Here is a 23,861-nt window from a genome sequence, read left to right on the forward strand (position 1 = left end):
AGTTAAATGAGGAAAGAGAGAGGACTAATCCACATTTTAATAGGGGTACTCCTGACTAAAAAAATTTAGTCTCAAGACTAGTTTTAGCCCCTCTTTAGCCAGGGGTGTTTGGAACTTTAGCCTCTTAAAAGAGACTATTTTTAGTCGGACTAAAATAAGTCCCTTGATCCAAGCACTATAGCTGCCCAAATGGGCCTTTTTTTCGGGCCGGCCCGTGAGCACGCCGGCACGGCTCGCCTTGGGCCAGGCACGACACGGGCTAAACGAGCCGGGCCTGGCACGCGGCACGCCCTGGGCCTGGAGGCTGGGCATGCGGGCTGGCACGACACGACCCGATTACGCTTTTTTAATTTTTTTATACATCCATATATGGCCCAACATGTAAAAATAGGCTAAAAAACGCTCAGTGCGTCAAATAACAGGCTGAAAATATGCGGCCCACCGTGCTAAACGGGCCAACGTGCCAGCCCGTTTACTAACTGAGCCGTGCCTGGGCCTGGGGGCGCAGCACGCGGGCCGGCACGGCATGGCCCATATAGTAATCGTGCCCTGGCGGGCCATGCCGGGCCAGGCACGATTACGATGGGCCGGGCCATGCCGTGCCGGGCCGGCCCGTTTGGCCAGTTATGCCAAGCACCCTCCGAATTTCGCTCGTCCCACCGTGTGGCCCAGATACCAAAGCCCAGTCGGCCTGCACACTCCTCTTCCAGTTTTCCTGTCGAAAGTTGAGAAGAAGAAAAAACTCCTCCCCTCGCCGTACCCCTATCCCGATGGCGATCGGCGGCGGCGGCGGAGGCGGGAGCTGGAGCATCCACGGCCGCCCGGACGTCACCTCCCGCTACGATGTCCTCGGACGCGCTGGCTCTGGCGCCTACGCCGACGTCTACCGCGGCCGTCGCCGGTCCGACGGCGCACCGGTTGCCCTCAAGGAGGTCCACGACGCTGTCAGCGCCCAGCGCGAGGCCGACGCCCTCCTCGCCGTCGCCTCTGAGTCCTCCCCTCATGTCATCACGCTCCTCGACCACTTCCCCGGCGGCGACCACGACGACGATGTCCTCGTCCTTGAGTGGCTTCCGCTCGACCTCGCCGCCGTCGTGCGCGAAGGGAGGCGCGCGGGAGGTCTCCCTGCCGGCCAGCTCAAGCGATGGATGCTGCAGGTCATCGAAGGCGTCGCCGCCTGCCACCGCGCCGGCCTCGTGCACCGCGACCTCAAGCCCGGAAACCTGCTCATCTCTGAGCACGGGGTCCTCAAGGTCGCCGATTTTGGTCAGGTTGAAATTCTGAAAACGCTTTTCTCAGTTGACGAATGACTTTCTTTTATGGATTCAGGCGTAAGAATCGGTTCTCTTTCTGTAGTAGCATGTCAAAACTGGTAGGTGGATGATTAGTCATGGACGTCGGCCGATAGTCTTTCCTCAATTGTCACAGGAATAGTGGAGCTTGTGTAAGTAAATGTAGATTTCTTTTTGCGCTCGGTGGTTATACTGAAATGGGGGCTGCTGCTGCAACATGTCAGTTCTACTCTATGGGGATATAACTGGCGAGGAACCATTTTAGTTGCAATCTGTAGATCTGCAGAAGGATTTGATTGTAGAAGGATCATGTACATGTAGAGCATGGAGCTATTGTTCTGGAAGTTTTAGAAATCTATTGGTGCTAAATGGACCTCCAAACTACTCCCTCCGTAAACTAATATAAGAGCGTTTAGATCACTACTTTAGTAATCTAAATGCTCTTATATTAGTTTACAGAGGGAGTACATGCCTTTTGTGGACTTTGCAGCTGCTGTGCTCCAACATGGAGGTTAAATATCTTGGAATTAAAATCAGGCTTATAATGGAGAAATTGACAAGTTATAAACAGTTGTTGGTCAGCACTAAGGTTAAATATATAGAAATCTATATGATTGGTTAATGTATGTTGAGCTGTCGACTTTAAGGTAGTAGGGCAGACATAGTAGGTGAATTTGCCTAAATTACATCTTTACTTTATCAGACATACTTTGCTGTGTGTGTTGGAAACTAGGAATTGAAACCATAGATATAGAGCTTGGGTTGGGCATCTTATGCCTACAATTTCTTTAATTGATCTTCATTGGTCTTACATGCATGCAGTTTTATTATTCAAATACTCTACAATTTTGCTGTTCAAGGAAATCTAGTTTAATCAGAAATGTCATTTTTGTTTGTGCAATAAATTTTCTTGTCTGAATTTAGAGATTCTTCAAATGCTAGAGTTAGCTCAAAAGCCGGTGACGTTCATCATGTCAATGAGGAAAGCGTTTGGCAGTGTGCTGCAGCATACCAGTATTATGTTCTGCTGTAAATTTTGGACATAACCTGAAGTCATCTTTTCTTCTACATTCTTATATGGTGTAGCTTTATATGTTGATGTTATGCTGAGGCATATCTGTACACTGTACCGACCCTTTCAGTTTGTGAGAGTTGCGACGAAGCCATATATTATGAGACTATGCTTTAATGGACACTACCTTGCTTCCTTCTGTGATAGTATATTATTTTGCATCAGCGTGGCTCCAACCATTAGGTGTAGCATATTCTAAAAACTTTCCGTATTTCAATAGGAGTGCTAAACCTTGTTTGAGGCTGGATCCCGTTCATGGATATGGTACTATGCATGACTGTTGCTGTGGTTTGTAGTGTTGGAATGCAATATTTTCTTTATGGGTTACCATCTTCAGTTTGAGCATCTCAGCTGATACATGATCAAAATAACTTGCATCAGTTAAACGAGAGCATTGTAAACACTGTTAAGGAATTTTCCTTGAAGTAGCCAATAACTCTATGAAATGCACCTGTGCTATATGCAAAGATCATTGTAAAAGGTTCTTCTTTTACCATTTCCATATTCATAGGGTTTATTCTTTCCGTGCTAATTAAGTTAAGTTCTTCTTATAATATACTTTTACTTACTTACGAAGCCTTTTATCCCAAACAAGTTGGGGTAGGCTAGATATGAAACCCTTTCACGAGGACTTCCCAGGAGGTCACCCATCCTAGTACTACTCTCGCCCAAATGGGTTTCATACCCAAAAGACTGGCTAGTTTTTACGTTGGCTCGCCAAGCGTATCACAACCCTTAGATATGAAACCCTTTCACGAGGACTTCCCAGGAGGTCACCCATCCTAGTACTACTCTCGCTCAAATGGGTTTCATACCTATGGGACTGGCTAGTTTTTACGTTGGCTCGCCAAGCCTATCACAACCCTCCTCCTTTACCCGGGCTTGGGACCGGCTATGCCTAGAAGACATAGGCGGAGTTTCTTCTTATAATATAATGTTCTGAAATTTTATACTGATTTATATTCACAATTTTAACTACAAGCTTTACGACAAATAAATTATTTTATGATAGCAGTGGCTATCCTCTTGCCAAGGACAAGTCATTTCTTGCGAAGGAACACATGAAGCATATATGTGGTCTATCATATAGTTGATCAACTTTGTCTTCTTGTGCTTGTCGTATACCTGTACGCTATATACTCTGTACTGCTTTCAGTTGTTTGTATCAGTTGTTTTGCTTTTCACAAGTTATTTTGGTATTTGTTCTTTGGCAGGCCAGGATTCTTCAAGAACAGCCATCTGATGAACCGGAAATTCCTGCTGCTCAGGAGCCAGAGACACTCACTGCAGCTGACTACCTACATGAGATTGACCAACTCCGGGCCAAGTCCACTTATGGAGATGTCGACAGAATGAGCCTTCAGGATGGAAACACCTCCTGTCTTGCCACTTGCAGCACAGCTGACATCGACGATGATCCATTTAGAGCCTCATATTCGTATGATGCTGAAGAAGACATTGGGGATGAAGAGTCTGGTGCCTTCACTTCTTGTGTTGGAACACGGTGGTTTAGAGCTCCTGAACTCCTATATGGGTCAACCAGCTACGGCCAAGAGATCGACCTGTGGTCACTAGGATGCATTTTGGCTGAGCTTCTTAGTTTAGAGCCCATATTCCCAGGCCAATCTGATATTGACCAGATTGGTAGAATCATCGGAGTCCTGGGCAATATCACAGAAGAGTCCTTTCCTGGCTGTTCAAATTTACCCGATTACAACAAGATCTTTTTCAGCAAGGTTGAGAAGCCTACGGGCCTCGAAGCATCACTTCCTAACAGATCTGCCTCTGAGGTTAGCATAGTAAAGCGACTACTTTGCTATGACCCAGCAAAGAGGGCCAGTGCTTCTGACTTGCTGAATGATCCGTACTTCACTGAAGAACCCTTACCCGTACCTACCGAGGCGCTACAAGTCCCGGCATCAAAGGGTGAGGACGACGACAGCTCTGCGGAAGAATGGGGTAATTACAGGGACGGCAATTCGGATTCAGACATTGACGAATTCGGCAGCATGGATGTCACCAAAACCGACAAGGGTTTCAGCATACGCTTTTAGCGATGAAGAAAGATGCCCACGGGAACAATATCTTTGTATTGAAACATTGTTGTATTCTCTGTCTGGAACATGTCGTTTGGGCTCCTGGTGGAAAATAAAGTTGTACTAGCTATTGTAGTTCATATTGTATGTCCATGTGTTGGTGCAGGCCTGCCATTTAGAGAACGTGAAACATTTGCAAGTCGCCACTTCTGAATGCATAACCTTCATTCGCCTCCTGACACAGATGGGTTCGTCTACAAGTGGATTTTGTGCAAGTTTTATGAAAATGGTGCTAATATCTACAATATGTATAATATATACGTAATACAGAAGTACATTTTGTGATGAATCTTATGTACTCCCTCTATTCACTTTTGTAAGACGTTTTAGACATTTAAGACAACACTTAAAACAGTTCAATTTCAGTTGTCTTACACGTATTACAAAAGTGAACAGAGGGAGTAACTAACTTGATGCTGTATATATTGATGTTTTTTCCTATGAGGCAGTAACTAACTTGATGTTGTATGTATTGATGTTTTTTCCTATAGACTTTTGACTTACCGTTGAGGCATTAGTGGTTAGCTATCTTAAACCAACAATCTGACGTCAGAGTTTTTAGCCTTTGTAATAATTTATAGGACTACTACATAGCAAATTTGCAAGCCTAGTGGAAAGCACATTGTGGTGTTTCATTTTTCAGTTAAAGAGCAAACAAAATTGACAGCCGTCCGATGCCCAAACGGACGGACACGCGCCCGGAAGGCCGCGGAGCCTAAATAATCATGTGGCTGCACCTGCAACCCTATCTCAAACCCTGCCCCCGTGCCCTGCCCCCGATGTCGAGCAGCCTCTTCCTCTGCTCTTCCCAGGTGCGCTATGCCAGCCTCCCGGCACCTCTCCGGCAGCCGGGCCGCCACGCCGCCCGGATGCCCCCGGCGGCTGCCGCGTTCGTATCTCTTACCCGTCATCGCGCTCGTCCCCTCCACTGGACCGGCTCGGGGGTTCGAATGATTGCTTCTTGCTTCGGTGAGTAGCCCTTTGCTTGCTTGCTTCTTGGATGGATGGGTTTGTTCAAGGGGTTCCGCTCTGAGGAACATTTCTTGTGCTGCGAGCAATCAAGTCCGAATCATGATGACTCTTAGTTGCAGACATGTTTGCGCTGTATCTATCCGGGGCTCGAATCGGTTCAGTTGGTCTTCTTCCTCAGCGCGCAAGGTCGATCTCGAGGTTCGATTAGGTGTGTACCTGATCTTGCTTTGTAATTAAATGCAGTGGTCAAAAGAAGAAGGCGTAGGAATGGTATCTACGCCTCTTTGTTTGGCGTTGGAGCTCCTGAAGCTCTGGTCATTGGAGTGGTCGCTTTGCTGGTTTTTGGCCCCAAGGGTCTAGCAGAGGTAAACCTTGCTCAGCCCAAGGCCGGCCTTAATTTTGCTGTAGTTATTGTCCACTAAATTGTAAGCAATGGCATCATCTTTTGAGCTCATAAAATATCTTAACCTCCAGAATGCACTGCCCTGATCAAATGACCATATTATCTGTTATACAGAGGATTTGGTGATATACTGTACTTGTAGCTTTATTCAAGATAAACTTTGTAACCATAGCTCCATTAGCAAAATACGTTTAAAAATAAGCTCTCCTTTTTGCGACCAGTGGGAATCATAGTTAGTCAATCAGAAATAAAATGGAAATATGGCCAGTATTTCACACTTGCTAACTTGTCTGCAGGCAGCCAGGAGTTTGGGGAAGACTCTGCGTGCGTTCCAACCGACTATCAGAGAGCTACAGGTTGGTTTGAGATTTACTTGCTGCGATATGACTGAGGATTCCTTCATGTAATGAAATCTAATTCTCTGCACTTAGGATGTATCAAGGGATTTCAAGAACACCCTTGAACGAGAAATCGGACTTGATGAGGATCCTCCATCCATGAGTTATAGGCCTCCTCCACCTATGAATAATAGCCCACAGCCTGCTGTTGACCCAGGTCAGTTATTTCAATCCTTCTGAAGCTCTTTCAATGAAATGCTGCCCAATTTGTTTAAAGCACTCTTCTTCGAACCTATATGTTTGAAAATTATGCATGTCAGTCAAGCAACAGAAATTCCACCATATGCGTTTCTGATACAGTGATCCCTTGCAGTTGTTGATGCCAAGTTATGTTTGTTCTTTACCATTTTTTAGTCAGCTCTTATTTTTTCATTATTATTTTTGTTAAATACCTAGTAACATATAACCTGCAGCCATTCATTTTTTTATTGAAGTACTTCCTCCATCCCAAAATATGTGTTGCTCTTCATCAAGTATACATTTTGCCATGACTCGAGCTTAAGGCCAATGCTTTTCAAAGTTTTCAAACCTAGGCTGGTTGCTCTAAATTTTGTCAGAAAATGGTACCATATTTTTCTCAAATCAATTATTCAGCTTAAAAGATGGATTTACAACAGCCTACTGAATTTAAGATGCCGTGCCACTGCCTTTTATTGCTTCTGCTTTTAGATGTCAAGCCTGAAACAACCGTGCCATACACCAGCGAGGAACTCATGAAAGTAACCGAAGAACAGCTGGCTGCATCCGCAATTGCTGCTTGGAATGCAAAGCAACCTCCCACATCTGAGCAGCAAGGTCTGTGATTTAATTTTGTAGTTTATTGAACTAGTTAGATGTTTCAGTATTGTAAGTTGTTCTCAAAACCAGAAACTTTTGTGGGCCGGTTTATCGCAATATCCAAATTCAGGGAAACTTTTAAGTGTGTATTTGACAGGCTATCATTACCTTATGATTAATTGGACTGGAAACCCTGCAAAATAATAATAATTGGTCTATACATTTTCTTTTCATACTAACCTGGTTACGCTACATCATATTTCAGAAGAAGCAGCAGCAGCAACACCTTCTGAAAGTACTGACTCAGCATTATCAGGAGGGAGTGATGGTCCTGATGCCGTGACGGCGGAGTCCACCTCAGGTAATACTGAGAATGCAAAGCCGAGAGATGAGGCATAATACTGAAAACAGAAAGTATGTTGTATGCGGAGTAGAGCAAGGCGAAAGCTTTGGCGTCAATTGGTTGTAGAAAGAATGAAATAGTTTTGGTTTCCACTTGGTGAGCTGGGTTGGCCAAGTGATGGGTGATTTGAGGCTTCGATTAGTAGCGGCTTGGTCTGTTGTGGTGTGTAGCATGGAGAGATAGGTAGGTGATGCGAAACCGAGCTGTGCATATCTTGGCCCTCCTCCAGTGTCTTGTTTTTGCCACGGCTGTTGTTACATGTCTGTACCATATTTTTGTGATTATGCAAGGTAAGCAGATAGATTTTTTAAGGGATGGGATATCTTTTTTCTTTCTTTCTTTCCATTATTAGGTGATTGTTGAATGTGTGCATCTAGTCTTGATTGTTTCTGGCTATGGTTTCTCCTGGAAGGCTGGAACACAGGGAACTAAAATACATTACATATAATTGCCTCTCAATTCTTAGAGGAATTCAGAATGCAGGAGAATTTCATGAGAAGCTGGCAGGTTTTCTTCCTGAAAGATAGGTTAAGAATATAGTCTCATGTTTGCTCGTATGTTGAGGTAATCTTGTAAAGGTTGGGTCATTTCAATTGCTATGATTCTGGTGTCTTCTCTGGCATGGCAGCGATCGTTGGCTCCTATTTCGGGGTCAGGGCGTCCCCAATGCGGTCGATGGAGGTGGGGACGATGAGGCCGAGAAGTAGCTACACTTGTGTACCTTCGAGACACTTGAGAACTAGGTGGAGTGTGTCCTCGCGGTGGTGATCACACAACAGGCAAGATGAGTCGGAGGAGATGGTCTTGTGAAGAAAGTTCGCCTTGGTGTTCAACCTGTCTCGAAATAGAAGCCAACCATAATTTTGACCTTGACGGGGGTCAACGAGCTCTAAATGTAGCCAGGGTTGATGTCAACCTAGGAGTCGAGGGATAGCCATGAGTAAGTGCACCTAGAGGAGAACGAAGTCCCATGGATGAGGAACCTACCGTCCGGAGCGTCATTTGAGGTAACATCCCGCAACAAAGATAAAATAGCAACAAGTTTGACAAAAGCAACATAGGTTAGTTGATCTCGCAGGTTAGCGAATACTCCATTTTGACTAGGGACACTAGGACCAAGGGGGAGGTGGAGTGGGAAAAATATGAGGGAAGGTCGAGGGTATGGGATTGGAGATCAACCAAGAGTCAAACTAGAGGAAGGATGAGGGACTGCACCCAACTAGGGGCCGTGGCCACGTCTCCTTGTATTGGTCTATAAACAGTGTGCGCGCACGCTAGCCTACCGAGAGCCTCCTCTCCTCCTCCCCAATCCGCCGCCTCCTCTCCTTCTCCCCAATCCGCCGCCTCATCTTTTCCTCCCCAATCCGTTAGCCCTCACCACCATGAAGCCACAGGGGGGGAGGGGACTGCGCCGCCGCTGGAAGAAAATAGGAAGAGGAGGTGGCGCGGGGGAGACCAGCGGCAGCGACGGCGCATCGATGCGGGGTCGTTTGGATCGTGGCGTGGGAGCGGCGTCGGCGGCGGCAAGAGAAGAGCAACGGTGGTAGCGCCGGCCTGCGAAGAGGCGAGGTGAGCGGTGGTGGCGGCGTCGGGAGAGAGGATGAGAGGGAGAGAGAAGGGCAGCAGCCAGCGGCACCTCGTCCGTGTCCAGATGCGTCCGCCCCGTGGCCGACCTCGACGAGCACGGCCTCGATCCGGCCTCAGCCGGAGGACCTCGAGCCGAGGAGTGCGGCCTCGATCGGGACTCGCACGCAGGACCTGTGCATCGGCGGCGGTGTGCCCCCCGACGTAGAGGGGGTGGCCTACCGCGGCAACCGCGGGCGCAGCCGCCCGCCCCCCTGGTGCCGCCCCCAACGAGCCCTTCATCTGCAGCTTCGAGAAGGTGAGGAAGATGCACGCGTTCTTCTCTTCTGTGCGTACTGTGATGCAAATCTGCTGCTCTGCCAATTGTACCATACATGTTAGGCTTCGTGGCTGTTCCCTTCACCGTATGTGACATTGGCATCGCCATTTATCACGCAGAATTTCTATGTGTACTGCACCTCTTACTGCCAACAAATCCCAATTCCAGTACCCTACACAGGACATGACAGTAATCTTCAGAAGGAGGGAGGTTGCGATCTTGTTCAGAATTCTGTTGAGTGGATAAAAACTGTTTCCTCGGCACCAGATGTCATAGGCATGACATTTCTCCCTATTGTTTCACTCGTTGATGATATACCTGGGAAGAAGCACATTGCTCGTGCCATTGATCTATACTTGACATGTAAGACATGCACCTGATTCCCTTTTTGGACTGTATCCTCAAAGCCCATCCGCCATAAACCTGAGCTGTTGTTTTAAATTATATTGCCATCTATATATTATAGTAGCAGAGTCTCTGCACAGTTATTCTATTTGGAGTATGTATTCAAAAATATGTTTTAGTAAGGGTGATGTATTCATGATTAAGATAGACACATCTTTCCTACAGTTAGAATGTCGATCGTGATTAAATCAGTAGCTCAATACAGTAGTATAGCTATTGAAGGACGCGGATTTGATGAACATGGTTCCACGCGCACCCCTTATGAATAGTAAATTCGAAAAAATTACTACAACAACAACAAAGCCTTTAGTCCCAAACAAGTTGGGGTAGGCTAGAGGTGAAACCCAAAAAATCTGAATATATTTTCTAACATACTTAGTCAACCGATATACCCTCGTATGAAGTTTCACAAAGAAATTACATCCTTGCTATCTGGGCAAAAATGACAAAATCGAAGCTATATTAGAAACATTGTTTAATGAATAATAAGGTCCCAATTGTATTTTCTTTGCTAAGAATACCACGGGTGTCAATACTTCATGAAACTTCACTCATGTTGCTTCCTATTGCGAGCACTAGCTTCATGTGTAGATTGCAGTCACAATGGCAAGCTGTCCGACCATGTCTGCAAGGCCAAAGCAGCAGAGTTGAAGGAGATCTTATGGTAAGAAGAAAAATAAATGCTACAATCCCTCTTTCAATTTGTATCGTTCAGTTGTACTTTGACTTCATGTTTTCTTCAATTCTTGTGATGATAGGATCAAGGTGAGTATGGAGAGAGAAAGGTTGAAGACGTGCAATGGAAAATTGTTATTAGATTTGCTTAAGAATTGCCTTATTCAAACAAAATTGAAGCATATTACGTGTTGAAGCATATTTCGTGTTGTATGTATATAAGAAGCTTAGTCATGTGTCATTCTTTGCAAATAAAACTTAGAGCTCAAGTAGTTCAGAATCATACTGAATATCGCTTATCATGTACCTACAATAACATTTGTGTCTCAAGTGTTGGTTGTTATGCTTTTTCTTTGAAACTGATGGAGTTGGTGTTCGGATTACTGAACTTTGCATGTTAGCCTTTGGTTTCCTGATTATCTTTCTTCAACCCCTGTCAAGATGGATATATAAATTGATGTTGATGATGGCTCGTGCAGTTGCTTCCTAAGTCAGCCAAGGTAATAACTAAATTCTTTTATACTACACAGCAGATTCAGTATTCACAATTATTTTCATGAGCCCAAGGATAGTTCACTTTAGGGTCTTGTCCTATATGTTTCATGTTCATAATAAATTACAAGTGAGGACTACTACGCCAGTGGATCACTTGTTTAATTTCTAGCAGTAGCAAGTGTCTCCTAACAACATATCCACACTAATTGCTTGGTGTGGCAATTTGCTCCTTTTCATTTATTAGTTGTTTGAGGATTTTTTTATATTTTTGGGGGAACTTTGTTCCCTTTTATTTCTCTCGAACGGGAGCGACTACAACAGAAGAAGGGTCACGGTTGCAGAAATAGAAAAAAATATGTCTGAGCCATCTGATCCTGGATGAAGGGCCCAGATTCTTGTGGGTGGATCAGAAAACACATGTACTACATCAAGTTTTTACTTTGTCATCTACGATTTAGCAAACGCACTTGAATTGCATTCTTAATTGTTCAATACATACATGATCAGGATTAGAGAACATAGTTTTCCTATTTCTTTCCTTGTAATGTAAATTATATTATTTTTCCTTGTATTTGTAGATGCATGATGCTCTTACAAGCGGAAACATCAGGATTACAGACAGATGGAAGAAGCTTTTATCAAAGACTCCCCTTTCTGACAATTGAGAGAATTTCTATGCAAGATAAATTTGACTCTGTTCTTGATCATGAATCTTTACGTGTTTGTGCTCAACTGAATCGTGTTTGCTTGGTGTGATCTCTCCCAGAACAAGAAGCTTGATGAGCAAGGTGTACTATAACTGGCGGGAAATGCTAGAGCTTTTTTGTTATGTACCATCAAGATAGTATGGCTTATCATTTTGAATAGCAATGCCTGTTGAGTGATGATCATATTAGTCTTTAATACTCTGTCTTGCTGGCCATGTACTAAAAATGGCACTTCCATGTCTAATATGCTTGTGATATGCTCAATCTGGGATGGTCCAGTTTGATGTTTACTTATCCTTTATAAATAGGAGGGGATGGGGGGAAAGAGCTATAGAAGAATACACCCTGTTATCACTCCTAATCCAATAGTATGGTAACATTCATAAGGCAATATAAGTAGGCATCGGTCTCTAAATATTCTAACTTCCATGGTTTGAAAGCCTGTTTCGCTCCTGCCCTTTGCGACTTATTTCAATATATGTTTTATTTTCTGTTTACATATTTTAATGCACACTCTTCCAATACCTGGATTACACCCGGCCTTTGCGCCATTGGCGCAACGGGTCATCTAGTTTTCCAAAGGAAGAAGGAGAGGTAGGTTTGGTATTAAAGTTGAGGGAGTATTGTTTGTGGAACCGGTGAACCCAGAGTAGGTCCGGTTTTTGGATATGGTGGGATAGAGGCGAATGTGATTGAAGATTATAGGATCACTAGTCTTTGTAATCATAGACAAAGCCAGAAAGTTAAATTTTATTTTCTAGCCCTTTTTTCCAAGGGGGTTAGATACTTAGGATCCAAGGAGGAGTAAGCATATATGGTAATTTCCCAAAGGCCAAAGTTGGCACCCCAAACATGAGACTCATCAAGGCTTTCCAATGACCACAATTCTTAGGACCAAGAGTAGGTGGAGGGCCTATATTAGTAACATGAGTGCCTTATGAAAGTATAGGGTAGCGATGCCTTAGTTGAGTGTAGTCTTCATTATCAACTTCAGTACCGGCTATGCCGACAACGTTCAAACGCGGCAGTTGACTTGACAATATTTTTCTCAAATACGACAAGCTTCCATTGTAATTCTAAAATTTTCAACTCATAGTTGGTGTTTCATCGTTCAACATCTTTGCTCTCTATAGCGGTGAAGCTCAACAATGAGAAAGAGACCTTGCTCTGATACCAATTGAAGGATCAAAGATTTCATAAATGATGACTAGAGGCAGGGATAGGCGACTACCAAATTAAATTCTTCTCTTAGTTGCATTTAGAGGGGTATAAATTTTGTAGAAATGCAACGGTGATACAACCCAATATGATGTGTTACAACAAGCTAGTAAGCTACAACATACGAGCAAGTATAAAAACAAATAAAGTTACGATAAAGAGACAACCGAAACGATACAGACTACAATGTAATCCAAAGGTCACACACTTGGGGTGTGCTAAATCTCCGTTGGGAAGGGGGGGGGGAGCAATGAATGCTCCCATGAGAACGAATGTCTCACCTTCTTCTTCGAGAACCTCAAGCAACAAATGCTCAGGTTCCCTTCCACTAGGGGTAGCTCTTGAGGCGAGCTCCAAACCCTCACAAACAAGCCCGGGGCACAACCACACGACTTGGAAGCTCATGGGAAACACCAAACATCTAGGGTTCGCTACAAACCCATGAGCAACAAGATTTCTAGGATCTCGTGGGGGAATCAATGAAATTGAGTTTTGATTGGATGGATTTGTAGATCAAGTGTTTCTATGGCTCTCTCTAATATATGAGGTGGATTGAGTGGCTAGAGAGGGAGGAATCGGAGTTTTAAGCTTTGGATCAATGGATGAAAGAAAGTAGAAGTCGCCCTCTTCCTTTGAAGAAGGGTGGATTTTATAGATCAACCCGTTTTTTTGCCCGTTATTGTACTACGCAGAAATGTCAGACTATCTGGGTCAGTATCCAACATTTTCCAATGCTCTAGACAAATTGGGACACAATGTCGGACATATCTCAGACTATTTGACATGTCAAATAATCTGATCTAAGTCAAATAATTTAACCTGGTCTAGAGAGAAAGTACAAACCAAATACAACGCCAGATAATCTGACTTTGTGTCTGACTCGTATTGCAGCACACCAACAGATGGAAACAAATGTCTCTTTCTCAATATGTGTGGTAGGTATTTGGTATGATTTGTTAAATGATTCTCATACAAGATCCATATCGTACCCTCTTTTTATAGTAGAGCGTGACTATGACTCAATAAAGAGAAATGTGAAGGAAATATGCCCTAGAGGCAATAATAAAGTTATTATTTATTTCCTTATTTCATGATAAATGTTTTATTATTCATGCTAGAATTGTATTAACCGGAAACTTGATACATGTGTGAATACATAGACAAAACAGAATGTCACTAGTATGCCTCTACTTGACTAGCTCGTTGAATCAAAGATGGTTAAGTTTCCTAGCCATAGACATGAGTTGTCATTTGATTAACGGGATCACATCATTAGGAGAATGGTGTGATTGACTTGACCCATTCCGTTAGCTTAGCACTTGATCGTTTAGTATGTTGCTATTGCTTTCTTCATGACTTATACATGTTCCTATGACTATGAGATTATGCAACTCCCGTTTACCGGAGGAACACTTTGTGTGCTACCAAACGTCACAACGTAACTGGGTGATTATAAAGGTGCTCTACAGGTGTCTCCGAAGGTACTTGTTGAGTTGACGTATTTCGAGATTAGGATTTGTCACTCCGATTGTCGGAGATGTATCTCTGAGCCCTCTCGGTAATGCACATCACTATAAGCCTTGCAAGCATTGTAACTAATGAGTTAGTTGCGGGATGATGTATTACGGAACGAGTAAAGAGACTTGCCGGTAACGAGATTGAACTAGGTATTGAGATACCGACGATCGAATCTCGGGCAAGTAACATACCGATGACAAAGGGAACAACGTATGTTGTTATGCGGTTTGACCGATAAAGATCTTTGTAGAATATGTGGGAGCCAATATGAGCATCCAGGTTCCGCTATTGGTTATTGACCGGAGACGTGTCTCGGTCATGTCTACATAGTTCTCGAACGCGTAGGGTCCGCACGCTTAAAGTTCGATGACGGTTATATTATGAGTTTATGTGATTTGATGTACCGAAGGTAGTTTGGAGTCCCGGATGAGATCGGGGACATGACGAGGAGTCTCGAAATGGTCGAGATGTAAAGATCGATATATTGGACGACTATATTCGGACATCAGAAAGGTTCCGAGTGATTCGGGTATTTTTCGGAGTACCGGGGAGTTACGGGAATACGGGGAAGAAGTATTGGGCCTTAATGGGCCTTAGTGGAAAGGAGAGGCAGCAGCAGCCAGGAGGTGGCGCGCGCCCCTCCCAAGCCTAGTCCGAATTGGACAAGGGGTTTGGGGCGCGGCCCCCCTCTCCCTTCCTTCTCCCCTCCCCTCCTTTCCCCCCTTCTCCTAGTTGGACTAGGAAAGGAGGAAACCTACTCCTACTAGGAGTAGGAATCCTACTCCCTTGGCGCGCCCCTCCTAGGGCCGGCCTCCTCCTCCCTTGATCCTTTATATACGGGGGCAGAGGCACCCCTTGGAGACACAACAATTGATCCTTGAGATCTCTTAGCCGTGTGCGGTGCCCCCCTCCACCATAGTTCACCTCGATAATATCGTAGCGGTGCTTAGGCGAAGCCCTGCGTCGGTAGAACATCATCATCGTCACCACGCCGTCGTGCTGACGGAACTCTCCCTCAAAGCTCGGCTGGATCGGAGCTCGAGGGACGTCATCGAGCTGAACATGTGCAAGAACTCGGAGGTGCCGTGCGTTCGGTACTTGATCGGTCGGATCGTGAAGACGTACGACTACATCAACCGCGTTGTGCTAACGCTTCCGCTTTCGGTCTACGAGGGTACGTGGACACACTCTCCCCTCTCGTTGCTATGCATCACCATGATCCTGCGTGTGCGTAGGAATTTTTTTAAAATTACTACGTTCCCCAACAAAATCACGGGTGGAAATTCGATGTGTCGTCTTCTTATATCATTTTTGCTTAGGAGAGGGGGCACCGACCAACGGCATGTACCATTCTCAATTATGTGTATACTGAAAGCACACTTGAAGCACAGTCAGTCCTATAATCAACATTGCCATTAACACCAAAACCCTGAATAATTTAGGGCGGATGTCAATGAACTTAGGGCGAATGTCCTTTCATTTCGGCCGCATGTTATGTTGACCATGTCCAATTTCAGATTTAGTAAAGAACTACTCTTAGACCGTCCTGAATAATCAATCGTTATCCTATTGTCTTTCTATATTTTTTACTGGTGATAAAATTCCCCCCTTTTCTGTTAGTGAGTGGCCGTGCAAGTTATAGATCGACAAGATAATATTAGGACCTCTCCAAACATAATATCTTGAGTACTTGGAACCATGTTCAGTACTGTAAAAGCGCAACTGTTGCAATCTATAATCTTAGGCCCCTCATTTTCATTCAATTATGAAATGACTCATTTTTTGGTAATTTTTTTTGAATTCTCATAACCCTGTAAATGTGATATCACAAAATGTGTTGTTTGTACAGAAGTGATTGTTTTTCCAGTTCAATGTTTTTTATCTTTAACTTATATAAGTTGACTTTACAAACAAAATACGCACTACAAGACTAAGTGAAGTAAATACTACAGAAGGTTAATGCCATGAAAAATATTTAGTTTACACCATACCTTTTTACCCATTCGTTGCAATCATGTACCCATTAGTTTCCTTTCTTCATTTGCATCAATGTATCAACTACTATCGTAATGTAATATATCACCCTTTCTCTACATGCAAACATGCAATGCACAGACATGTACATGTCTACTAATCCTATCAAACAGCAACAACCATATAAATCATAACCAAGCCAACAACAAGCACCCTCAAGGGTGTGGCGTGTCACCGAGCCTTTGCCCAGCTAGTATATCTCTAGTTTTACCACCATCCCACCCACCCTACCAATCCTCCCACCACACCACATTCTAGTTGAGTTCAAATTACAACATTGAACTTTACTTTGGCTTAAAATACCCTCCCGAACTATGAAAACCATTTAAAAACATTAATCAGATTGATTGGTTCCATACCTGGCTTTTGCTAACATGGCACCACAAACATCGTGTACACATCAACTCACCAAACAACTCAACCAATCTATTGACAAAAATACAAAAAACACATATAAATTTGATAAAATCAAGTAAATCATGCATAAATTCATCAGGCATTTTGGTAAAATTTTAGCTTTTTTATAGATGATTTGGGAGAAACATGTTTTTATTAGTCTCTATCTCAAATTTGAGTGAAAATTCAAACTACATGGAATTTTTTTAAAGAGTCATTGTAAAATGGTGATCATTCTAGTAAAAGTATTCTGTTGTTGACAGAGAGTTTGGGAGAAACATGATTTTTAGTTTCAACCACAAATATTTGGGTTCAAAATTTAAACTACATAGAAAATATTAAATTTTCTAATAAGTTATAAATAATTCAATGAGCATTTTGGTAAAAAAATTAGCCCTTTTTGACAATTTTGTTTAGAGAACCTTGCTTGTTTAGTTTTAGCCTCAGATTTTGCTTCAAAATTTGCAAGGCATAGAGCCGTTGAAATACTTGTAGTAAATCACTCATATTTCAAAGAGCACTAGTATAATTTCATCTCATTTGGACAAATGGTTGGGAAGAAACTTGCTTGGTATGTTATCCTCAAATATGAGTAAATGGGTATGTAATGTATTTGTTCTGACCAATTGAGCTAAGGGCACTCCAAGTTCTTGCCACATCGGTTAAAAAAGAGATAAGAGGGGGCAGGGGGTTGTATATTAGTGGAGAGACGACTCTTGATGTTTCCCTTGGAATTGCTATGTATGCTTTTCTTTACCCCACTCTTTCCTTTTTTTGTCAATCTTCTATTCTTAAATAGCTACCTCTCACTACCGAAATTTCCTTCGTTTTTGGGTGATACCACATAATTTTCTTATGTCATTGTCCTTCCTTTTTTGCCGAAGCTATCACGCAAGGCCCATCGCGCCTCTCGCTGGCCTAACTAAGGATTCCCCATCTGACCACTTCCTTTGTTCTCTGCTAATGAATCTGCGTCACGGCACCTCATCTCCAGGTCTTCTCCATGAGCTAGAGTCCAAACGATTCCCATGGAAGGCTCACTCCCTCCTCACATCTCCCCATCCGGCCCTCTCCCTCTTCATTTTCTCTAACGATCTCCATTAAATTCCACTATGCCATTATTCTCTTGCAACATGAATGGACGGATTTACTAACCGACGAAGTTCCCCTGCCCTTTAAACAGGAATCTTCAATGTTGACTTACCTTGAAACATGAATCATTTTATTTGCATACTTACAAGATGTGTACTGTTGATTGAAATGTTATAACTAAAGTTTATGATGCTTACATTGCTTCTGTCCTTCCATCGTTACACATTTATACAAGAAATTAGGATAGGGGGCAATGCAGAACTATCTCAATATGATAAGAGAATCTTACGTTTCAACATGGTGCCCCATGGTTGCTTTGCCCTCTACTGCAATTTATTCTGAACCTTTTGGTTCCATTTATATTATCTTATTTTGTTTCCCCATTGAACGTATTTATACAATCCAATTGGAATTGATAACTTTTGTTTGATGTTAAATTGTAGCATACAAATGTTACTTTGTGCTATAGATCTTTTTTTCACGCGGAGTCATCTAATGTGAATTAACACTTGGGCAACACGCAGTAACCATGTCAATATTTGTATGCAATGTCGTATCCACAATTCAAATAACCTAAAAGTCTCATAGTATCCACAATCAAGGTCGGTCCACACGTCAAATATACTAAAACTCTCATAGTATCCCGCGTCTAAAAGTCTCATAGTATCCCACGGGGCATCATCTAGTTCACCAGCGTTGCCGACCACAATGAAATTTATTGTACGTAGTGAAACTAATTCTATAATTTGGTGCGACTTCTTTACCTATTTTTCTCTTCTTTCCCTCCCTCCACAATTAGACCACAATGTTGAGATGCAAATATGTTCGCTGAACAACATAAATGAAACATTATTTAGATACAACACCTAAGAAACAACGTGTTGTGGTGGTTATATCTAAAAATCTTGAGAGAAATCCATGTTACAACCTGCAATTTAACCATAAACTCTGAAACCGTTTAATAGTTGACCCTAGACTATCGAGACCTTCTCTCCACTGAATCCGGTTTTCACCGAGTAGACGTGGTTTTTACCCGTTGGCTGGCTAGTCAGCAGACATGTCAGCGTAGTCACTCAAACCATTTTTCTTCAAATTTTGTCAAAAGGAATGGAAGTAAGAAAATCTCAATTGTCAGCCCAAAAATGAGAGTCTACTCAGGCCAATGTGCGCACGTCTCGGAAGAATAAAGCGTCTGCTTGTGTGACCTCCAACAAAAAGTCCCAAAGCAAAGCAATCTGGAGTAAGGATCGCCGCCGAAGCAATGGCGACGGCGAGGGGCACCGAGCGGCGGCGGCAGGGCGGGGATCGCACCCGGGCCAGGCTGCGAGAGAGGATCAAGTACCGCCACGACAGGCTCGTCCAGGACGCCTGGGAGGTCTCCGAGCTCTTCGCGCCCCACCTCGCCATCCTCGCCTTCCCCGCAGTTGGCAAACCCCTCCTCTTCGGCAACCCCACCCTCGACTCCGTCCTCCGCAGTGTCTTCCTCGACGCCGACGCCGGGACCGAGACGGCGGACGAGGCCGCGGCGCGGGTGGCGGCGGTGAGGCGTGAGGCGGGGTGGATCGAGGCGCAGGTCTCGCACGAGCAGGCGCGGCTGCGCGCCGTCGCGGAGAAGGTCAAGGCGGCGCAGGAGGAACAGGGGAGGGCGCACTGGTGGGAGGTGGATGTGGACGCGCTCCGGGAGGCAGAGCTCCCCGAGTTCGCCACGGCGCTCGATGCTCTCAGGGCCGACGTTCTGCGGCGCCTCGCCAAGCTGGCCGAAGCCCGGAAGCCACCGCGGCGGCAGTGGTAGTGGCTTCGCTGTGGGGATCGGCGCCCGGGTTCGTTCATTGCTTGCCTAATCAGGTCATTGTTCGGGATTGGGACAGCAGTACGTAGCTGCATATAGCAAGATGTTAGTACAACTTTAGCTTGAATTTTTTTGTTCATTGCGTGGAAAATCTTCTCGATGATTGAATCGGAGTATATGCATAATCAGGAATGACGTGGTAGAACAAGTTGTTGCTCCCTGGAGTATGGTTTTATTCTGAATTTTTGCTGATGCATCTGATCTGAAGGTACAAGTATATAGTTCAGAGTGTGCTTGATCTACGGCAGTCCGGAAGCTATTGTCGAAATTATGTTTTTCTGGTCACAGTACGTTGGTCAGATTTCAGAGTGTTTGCACTGCTCAATTGACATCTATTGCACTTCTAGGAACAAGGAACAAGGAACAAGTGCTATACTTGTTGTTACTGTTAGTTAGTCAAAATAATTATGCAAGGTGTAAGTGTAGTTAACATGTGGCCGATGATAGATACTCCACTAAGTATTTGTCAACTAAGTTTCCTGTTAACTATGCTCCTAGGTATCATAGTTGTAATAGAAGCTTCATAGCGTTTGGTTGCGTTTGAAATGAAATTAACACATATATAGTGCCTACTATAAAGCCATGTATATATAATGTCTATGCTGATAGTGAAATATGGTGCTTAAAGATACTCCCTCCGTCTCATAATATAAGAGCGTTTTCTACTCGTCGCTTGAGCTTTTTGGGCACTGGCCTGAACTTTAGAGATCTGTAATAAGCTGTACTTTGGGGCTGCTGGCTCCCCCCGTTTGGAACCGGGGGGGGGGGGGGGGGGGGGGGGGGTTGCTGCTAAACACTGGTTAGATCAAATGTGTTCTAGTGAGTAATCTGAACCGTGTAGATGTGATTAGATGGGTGGGATTAAGTTTTTGATCTCCGCAAGTCTTTCTTTTATAGGGGGGGGGGGGGGGGTTGCTGCTAAACACTGGTTAGATCAAATGTGTTCTAGTGAGTAATCTGAACCGTGTAGATGTGATTAGATGGGTGGGATTAAGTTTTTGATCTCCGCAAGTCTTTCTTTTATAGGGATAGTAGATAGATAATGCTAAAACAAACGAAATTACTTGAAAAGGATGTCTTGCACTCTGAAATTCCAAAACACCTCATTACACACCAAGGTTCAATAACCTACAATATAGAAGCTAGAATTAAATTTTCAAGTAGAAGTTTAGAACATAATTAAATGCCCAAATCAAAGTACCAATATTTACTAATTGTTTATTATTTAACTTCAGTAGATTAAGGTCCATTAGAACCAACATATGGAAAATCGATATCTCTGGGCTGACAAGGTCCATTAAGCAAGTACTTTCTTCTTACCAGATCTTTCAAATTTGGATGATAATGTTCTATCATTTTTCTCTTGCATGGATCATATTGGATCTCCTCCTCCGAATCGTGACACTGGTCGGTGCGGTGCATGTGGCGCCAATAGGCCAGTCCTTTAGGGTGGGATGACAATTGAGAACATCTTTCGTAGCAAATTATATTGTCGGGAGGATGTCAACTTTTTTTTACGAAAAACAGGACTGTGGCGGACCATGCTCGGCCAATGCAAATTACCATCAAAATCGTTCGCAAATGCCTCGCTTAGTAAAATTGCCATGCTTGCCCAACACAAATTACCATCAAGCAAATGCCTCGCTTAGTAAAATTGCCATGCTTGCCCAACACAAATTACCATCAAAACAAAATCGTTCGCAAATGCCATCCCTACTAGCAAAGTCCACCATCAAGACAAAATCGTTCGCAAATGCCACTCCTACTAGCAAAGTCCACCATCAAAACAAAATCGTTCGCAAATGCCATCCCTACTAGCAAAGTCTGTCCTTATATCATTGGCACCGCTTCTTTGGTGTGCTGTGATGAACTGATGAGCGAGATTTTATTGTGGCTCGTAACAGCCTAATCCGTTGCTGACCATATCCAGCTTTCCTCGCCCAGAAAATATAAAATAGAATTTGAAAGCTGCATCATCTAAACTCCTAGACAGATCCATCCGTTCATTACAATACAACATGAGAAAACCAAAGTCATAAGATACCAGTACAACATGTGAGAAAACCAAAGTCAAAAGAATTACAACATGTGAAAACCAAACGGTCCAAAGAATTGTGTGTTACATAATGGAACAGAGCATTACAACACCAACAGGAATGTCACGAAGAATGTTACATAATGCATATTACAGCGTGCGAACGTCAGGATGGCACTGGTTCCTGCAATCTTGCAGGTCATTCGCGGAGCCCCGGGCCTTCGTGTTTTTGCTTTTTTGGCGGCGGGGTGCGGGCTGGACTTCGGGCTGATACGCCGCTTTATCTCGGCCACGAGGTGGCCGGTCAGCCGCATCATGCGCTGGTAGTGTAGGCTTTGATGCCTCCTCCTCGAGTTGAGGTAGCAACCTGTGCTTTGGGTAGCTTTTAGTTGTGCGCTCGAGTCCGTATTCCTCGGCAGCTAGGACCTCGGTCCATCTATCAGTTAGCAAGTTTTGATCAGCTTGAAGCTGCTGCTGTTGTTTTTTCAGGCTTTTTGCAGTGGCTATAAGCCGGCGCTTGAAGCGCTTCTGCTCGACGGGATCATCGGGTACGATGAATTCTTCATCGCCAAGGCTCACTTTGTCTTCGGAGAGGGGCATGTAATTGTCATCCTCTGATTCTCCATCTGTTGCCTGTTCCTTAGGGCTAGCTTGCCCATCCTCCCGCTCGGCCTGCTCGAAGCCTGGCTAGGCGGGATTGTTTTCGTCTTCGGCACCATCCGGATTGCTATCATCTCTTGTGCCGGTATCGCTATTTTTGCTATGGCAGGGCTTAGAGCGGCGCCGATGACGCTGGTGCTTAGATTGCTTCTCCAAGGGATTATCCTCCGTTGCCTCATCGCCATTGCTTTCTTCGGGGGTGTCCACCATATATATATATCATATAATGAGGTGGCTGTCCAACACCCTGTGGGCGGTGGTTCCTGTTCTTCTCCTGCATCGTCGTCCATACCGTCGATGTCTTCGGAGTCGAAGTCAAGCACGTCGGTTAAGTCATCGACAGTGGCTATTAAGTGGGTGGTGGGTGGGGAATGAATTTCTTCGTCGTCCGCCTCCCACTCAAGCCGAACATAGTTCGGCCAAGAGTCTCCTGATAGAGAGAGAGAGAGACCTCAATGAGTTTAGCATGTTGCCCAAGGGTGAGTGCTGAAAGATATCCGCGGAGGTAAACTCCATGATCGGTGCCCAATCAGATTCGATAGGCACGGACACACGCGGTTCGGAACCTATGGCCGGAGACGAGTCCGAGGGTCCGATGACACAGATCTCTTTGGAGGTGAAGTTTGTGTTTGGCTCCAGCGCCGATGAATGTGCGGCTTCCGTGGCGGGGTCCATCCACCCGTCCTCGGATGGCGTGATCTTCTCCAGATTAAGGGCCGGGGCAACCGCAGGTGCGATCTCCCGAACACCGTCCGATGGCAGATCTAAGTCATGCCCGTCGTGATTGTTCGACGCTCCTGACATGGGCTCAAATCCGTCGAAGATCAAGTCTCCGCGGATGTCGGTAGTGTAGTTCAAGTTTCCCAACCTGACCTGATGGCCAGGGGCGTAGCTGTCGATCTGCTCTAGATGGCCAAGCGAGTTGGCCCGCAGTACGAAGCCGCCGAATACGAAGATCTGTCCGGGGAGGAAAACCTCACCCTGGACCGCATCGTTGCAGATGATTGAAGGAGCCATCAAGCCTTATCGCGACGACACAGTGGAACTCTCAATGAAAGCACCAATGTCGGTGTCAAAACCGGCGGATCTCGGGTAGGGGTCCCGAACTGTGCGTCTGAGGCTAATGGTAACAGGAGGCGGGGGACACAATGTTTACCCAGGTTCGGGCCCTCTCGATGGAGGTAATACCCTACTTCCTGCTTGATTGATCTTGATGATATGAGTATTACAAGAGTTGATCTACCACGAAATCGTAGAGGCTAAACCCTAGAAGCTAGCCTATGATTATGATTGTTGTTCTTGTCCTACGGACTAAACCCTCCAGTTTATATAGACACCAGAGGGGCTAGGGTTACACAGAGTCGGTTACAGAGAAGGAGATCTACATATCTGAACTGCCAAGCTTGCCTTCCACGCAAAGGAGAGTCCCATCCGGACACGGGACGAAGTCTTCAATCTTGT

General features: G+C 44.5%; 3 protein-coding genes across 3 annotated transcripts; all 3 read left to right on the forward strand.

Moving 5' to 3' along the window:
* Window positions 1-695: 695 nt before the first annotated feature.
* On the forward strand, window positions 696-4,641 carry LOC123165853 (cyclin-dependent kinase F-1). The gene is made up of 2 exons (XM_044583593.1): window positions 696-1,271; window positions 3,579-4,641. The coding sequence occupies exons 1-2, from the start codon at window positions 771-773 to the stop codon at window positions 4,416-4,418; spliced, it is 1,341 nt and encodes a 446-aa protein (XP_044439528.1). The 5' UTR covers window positions 696-770; the 3' UTR covers window positions 4,419-4,641.
* Window positions 4,642-5,159: 518 nt separating this feature from the next.
* LOC123170365 (sec-independent protein translocase protein TATB, chloroplastic) lies at window positions 5,160-7,724 on the forward strand. Its single transcript, XM_044588227.1, has 6 exons — window positions 5,160-5,429; window positions 5,676-5,797; window positions 6,132-6,191; window positions 6,267-6,390; window positions 6,903-7,028; window positions 7,276-7,724. Exons 1-6 carry the CDS (start codon window positions 5,186-5,188, stop codon window positions 7,407-7,409), a joined length of 810 nt encoding a protein of 269 aa, XP_044444162.1. The 5' UTR covers window positions 5,160-5,185; the 3' UTR covers window positions 7,410-7,724.
* Window positions 7,725-7,808: 84 nt separating this feature from the next.
* Window positions 7,809-11,888, forward strand: LOC123171150 (uncharacterized). The gene is made up of 6 exons (XM_044588776.1): window positions 7,809-7,920; window positions 8,042-8,094; window positions 8,845-9,295; window positions 9,485-9,679; window positions 10,301-10,385; window positions 10,480-11,888. Exons 1-6 carry the CDS (start codon window positions 7,809-7,811, stop codon window positions 10,589-10,591), a joined length of 1,008 nt encoding a protein of 335 aa, XP_044444711.1. The 3' UTR covers window positions 10,592-11,888.
* Window positions 11,889-23,861: the final 11,973 nt, after the last annotated feature.

The sequence above is a fragment of the Triticum aestivum genome, chromosome 7D, assembly GCF_018294505.1.
Source record: "Triticum aestivum cultivar Chinese Spring chromosome 7D, IWGSC CS RefSeq v2.1, whole genome shotgun sequence".
Lineage (NCBI taxonomy): Eukaryota > Viridiplantae > Streptophyta > Magnoliopsida > Poales > Poaceae > Triticum > Triticum aestivum.

What these genes read in the sequence shown, in the direction of transcription:
- LOC123165853 (XM_044583593.1), top strand. Translation starts at nt 771, where the DNA reads ATGGCGATCGGCGGCGGCGGCGGAGGCGGGAGCTGGAGCATCCACGGC. An exon ending in AGGTCGCCGATTTTGGTCAG is followed by an intron (nt 1,272 to 3,578) that starts GTTGAAATTCTG and finishes GTTCTTTGGCAG; the next exon opens with GCCAGGATTCTTCAAGAACA.
- LOC123170365 (XM_044588227.1), top strand. Translation starts at nt 5,186, where the DNA reads ATGTGGCTGCACCTGCAACCCTATCTCAAACCCTGCCCCCGTGCCCTG. An exon ending in GCCCCAAGGGTCTAGCAGAG is followed by an intron (nt 5,798 to 6,131) that starts GTAAACCTTGCT and finishes ACTTGTCTGCAG; the next exon opens with GCAGCCAGGAGTTTGGGGAA. An exon ending in CGACTATCAGAGAGCTACAG is followed by an intron (nt 6,192 to 6,266) that starts GTTGGTTTGAGA and finishes CTCTGCACTTAG; the next exon opens with GATGTATCAAGGGATTTCAA.
- LOC123171150 (XM_044588776.1), top strand. Translation starts at nt 7,809, where the DNA reads ATGGTTTCTCCTGGAAGGCTGGAACACAGGGAACTAAAATACATTACA. An exon ending in CATTGATCTATACTTGACAT is followed by an intron (nt 9,680 to 10,300) that starts GTAAGACATGCA and finishes TGCGAGCACTAG; the next exon opens with CTTCATGTGTAGATTGCAGT. An exon ending in GAGTTGAAGGAGATCTTATG is followed by an intron (nt 10,386 to 10,479) that starts GTAAGAAGAAAA and finishes TTGTGATGATAG; the next exon opens with GATCAAGGTGAGTATGGAGA.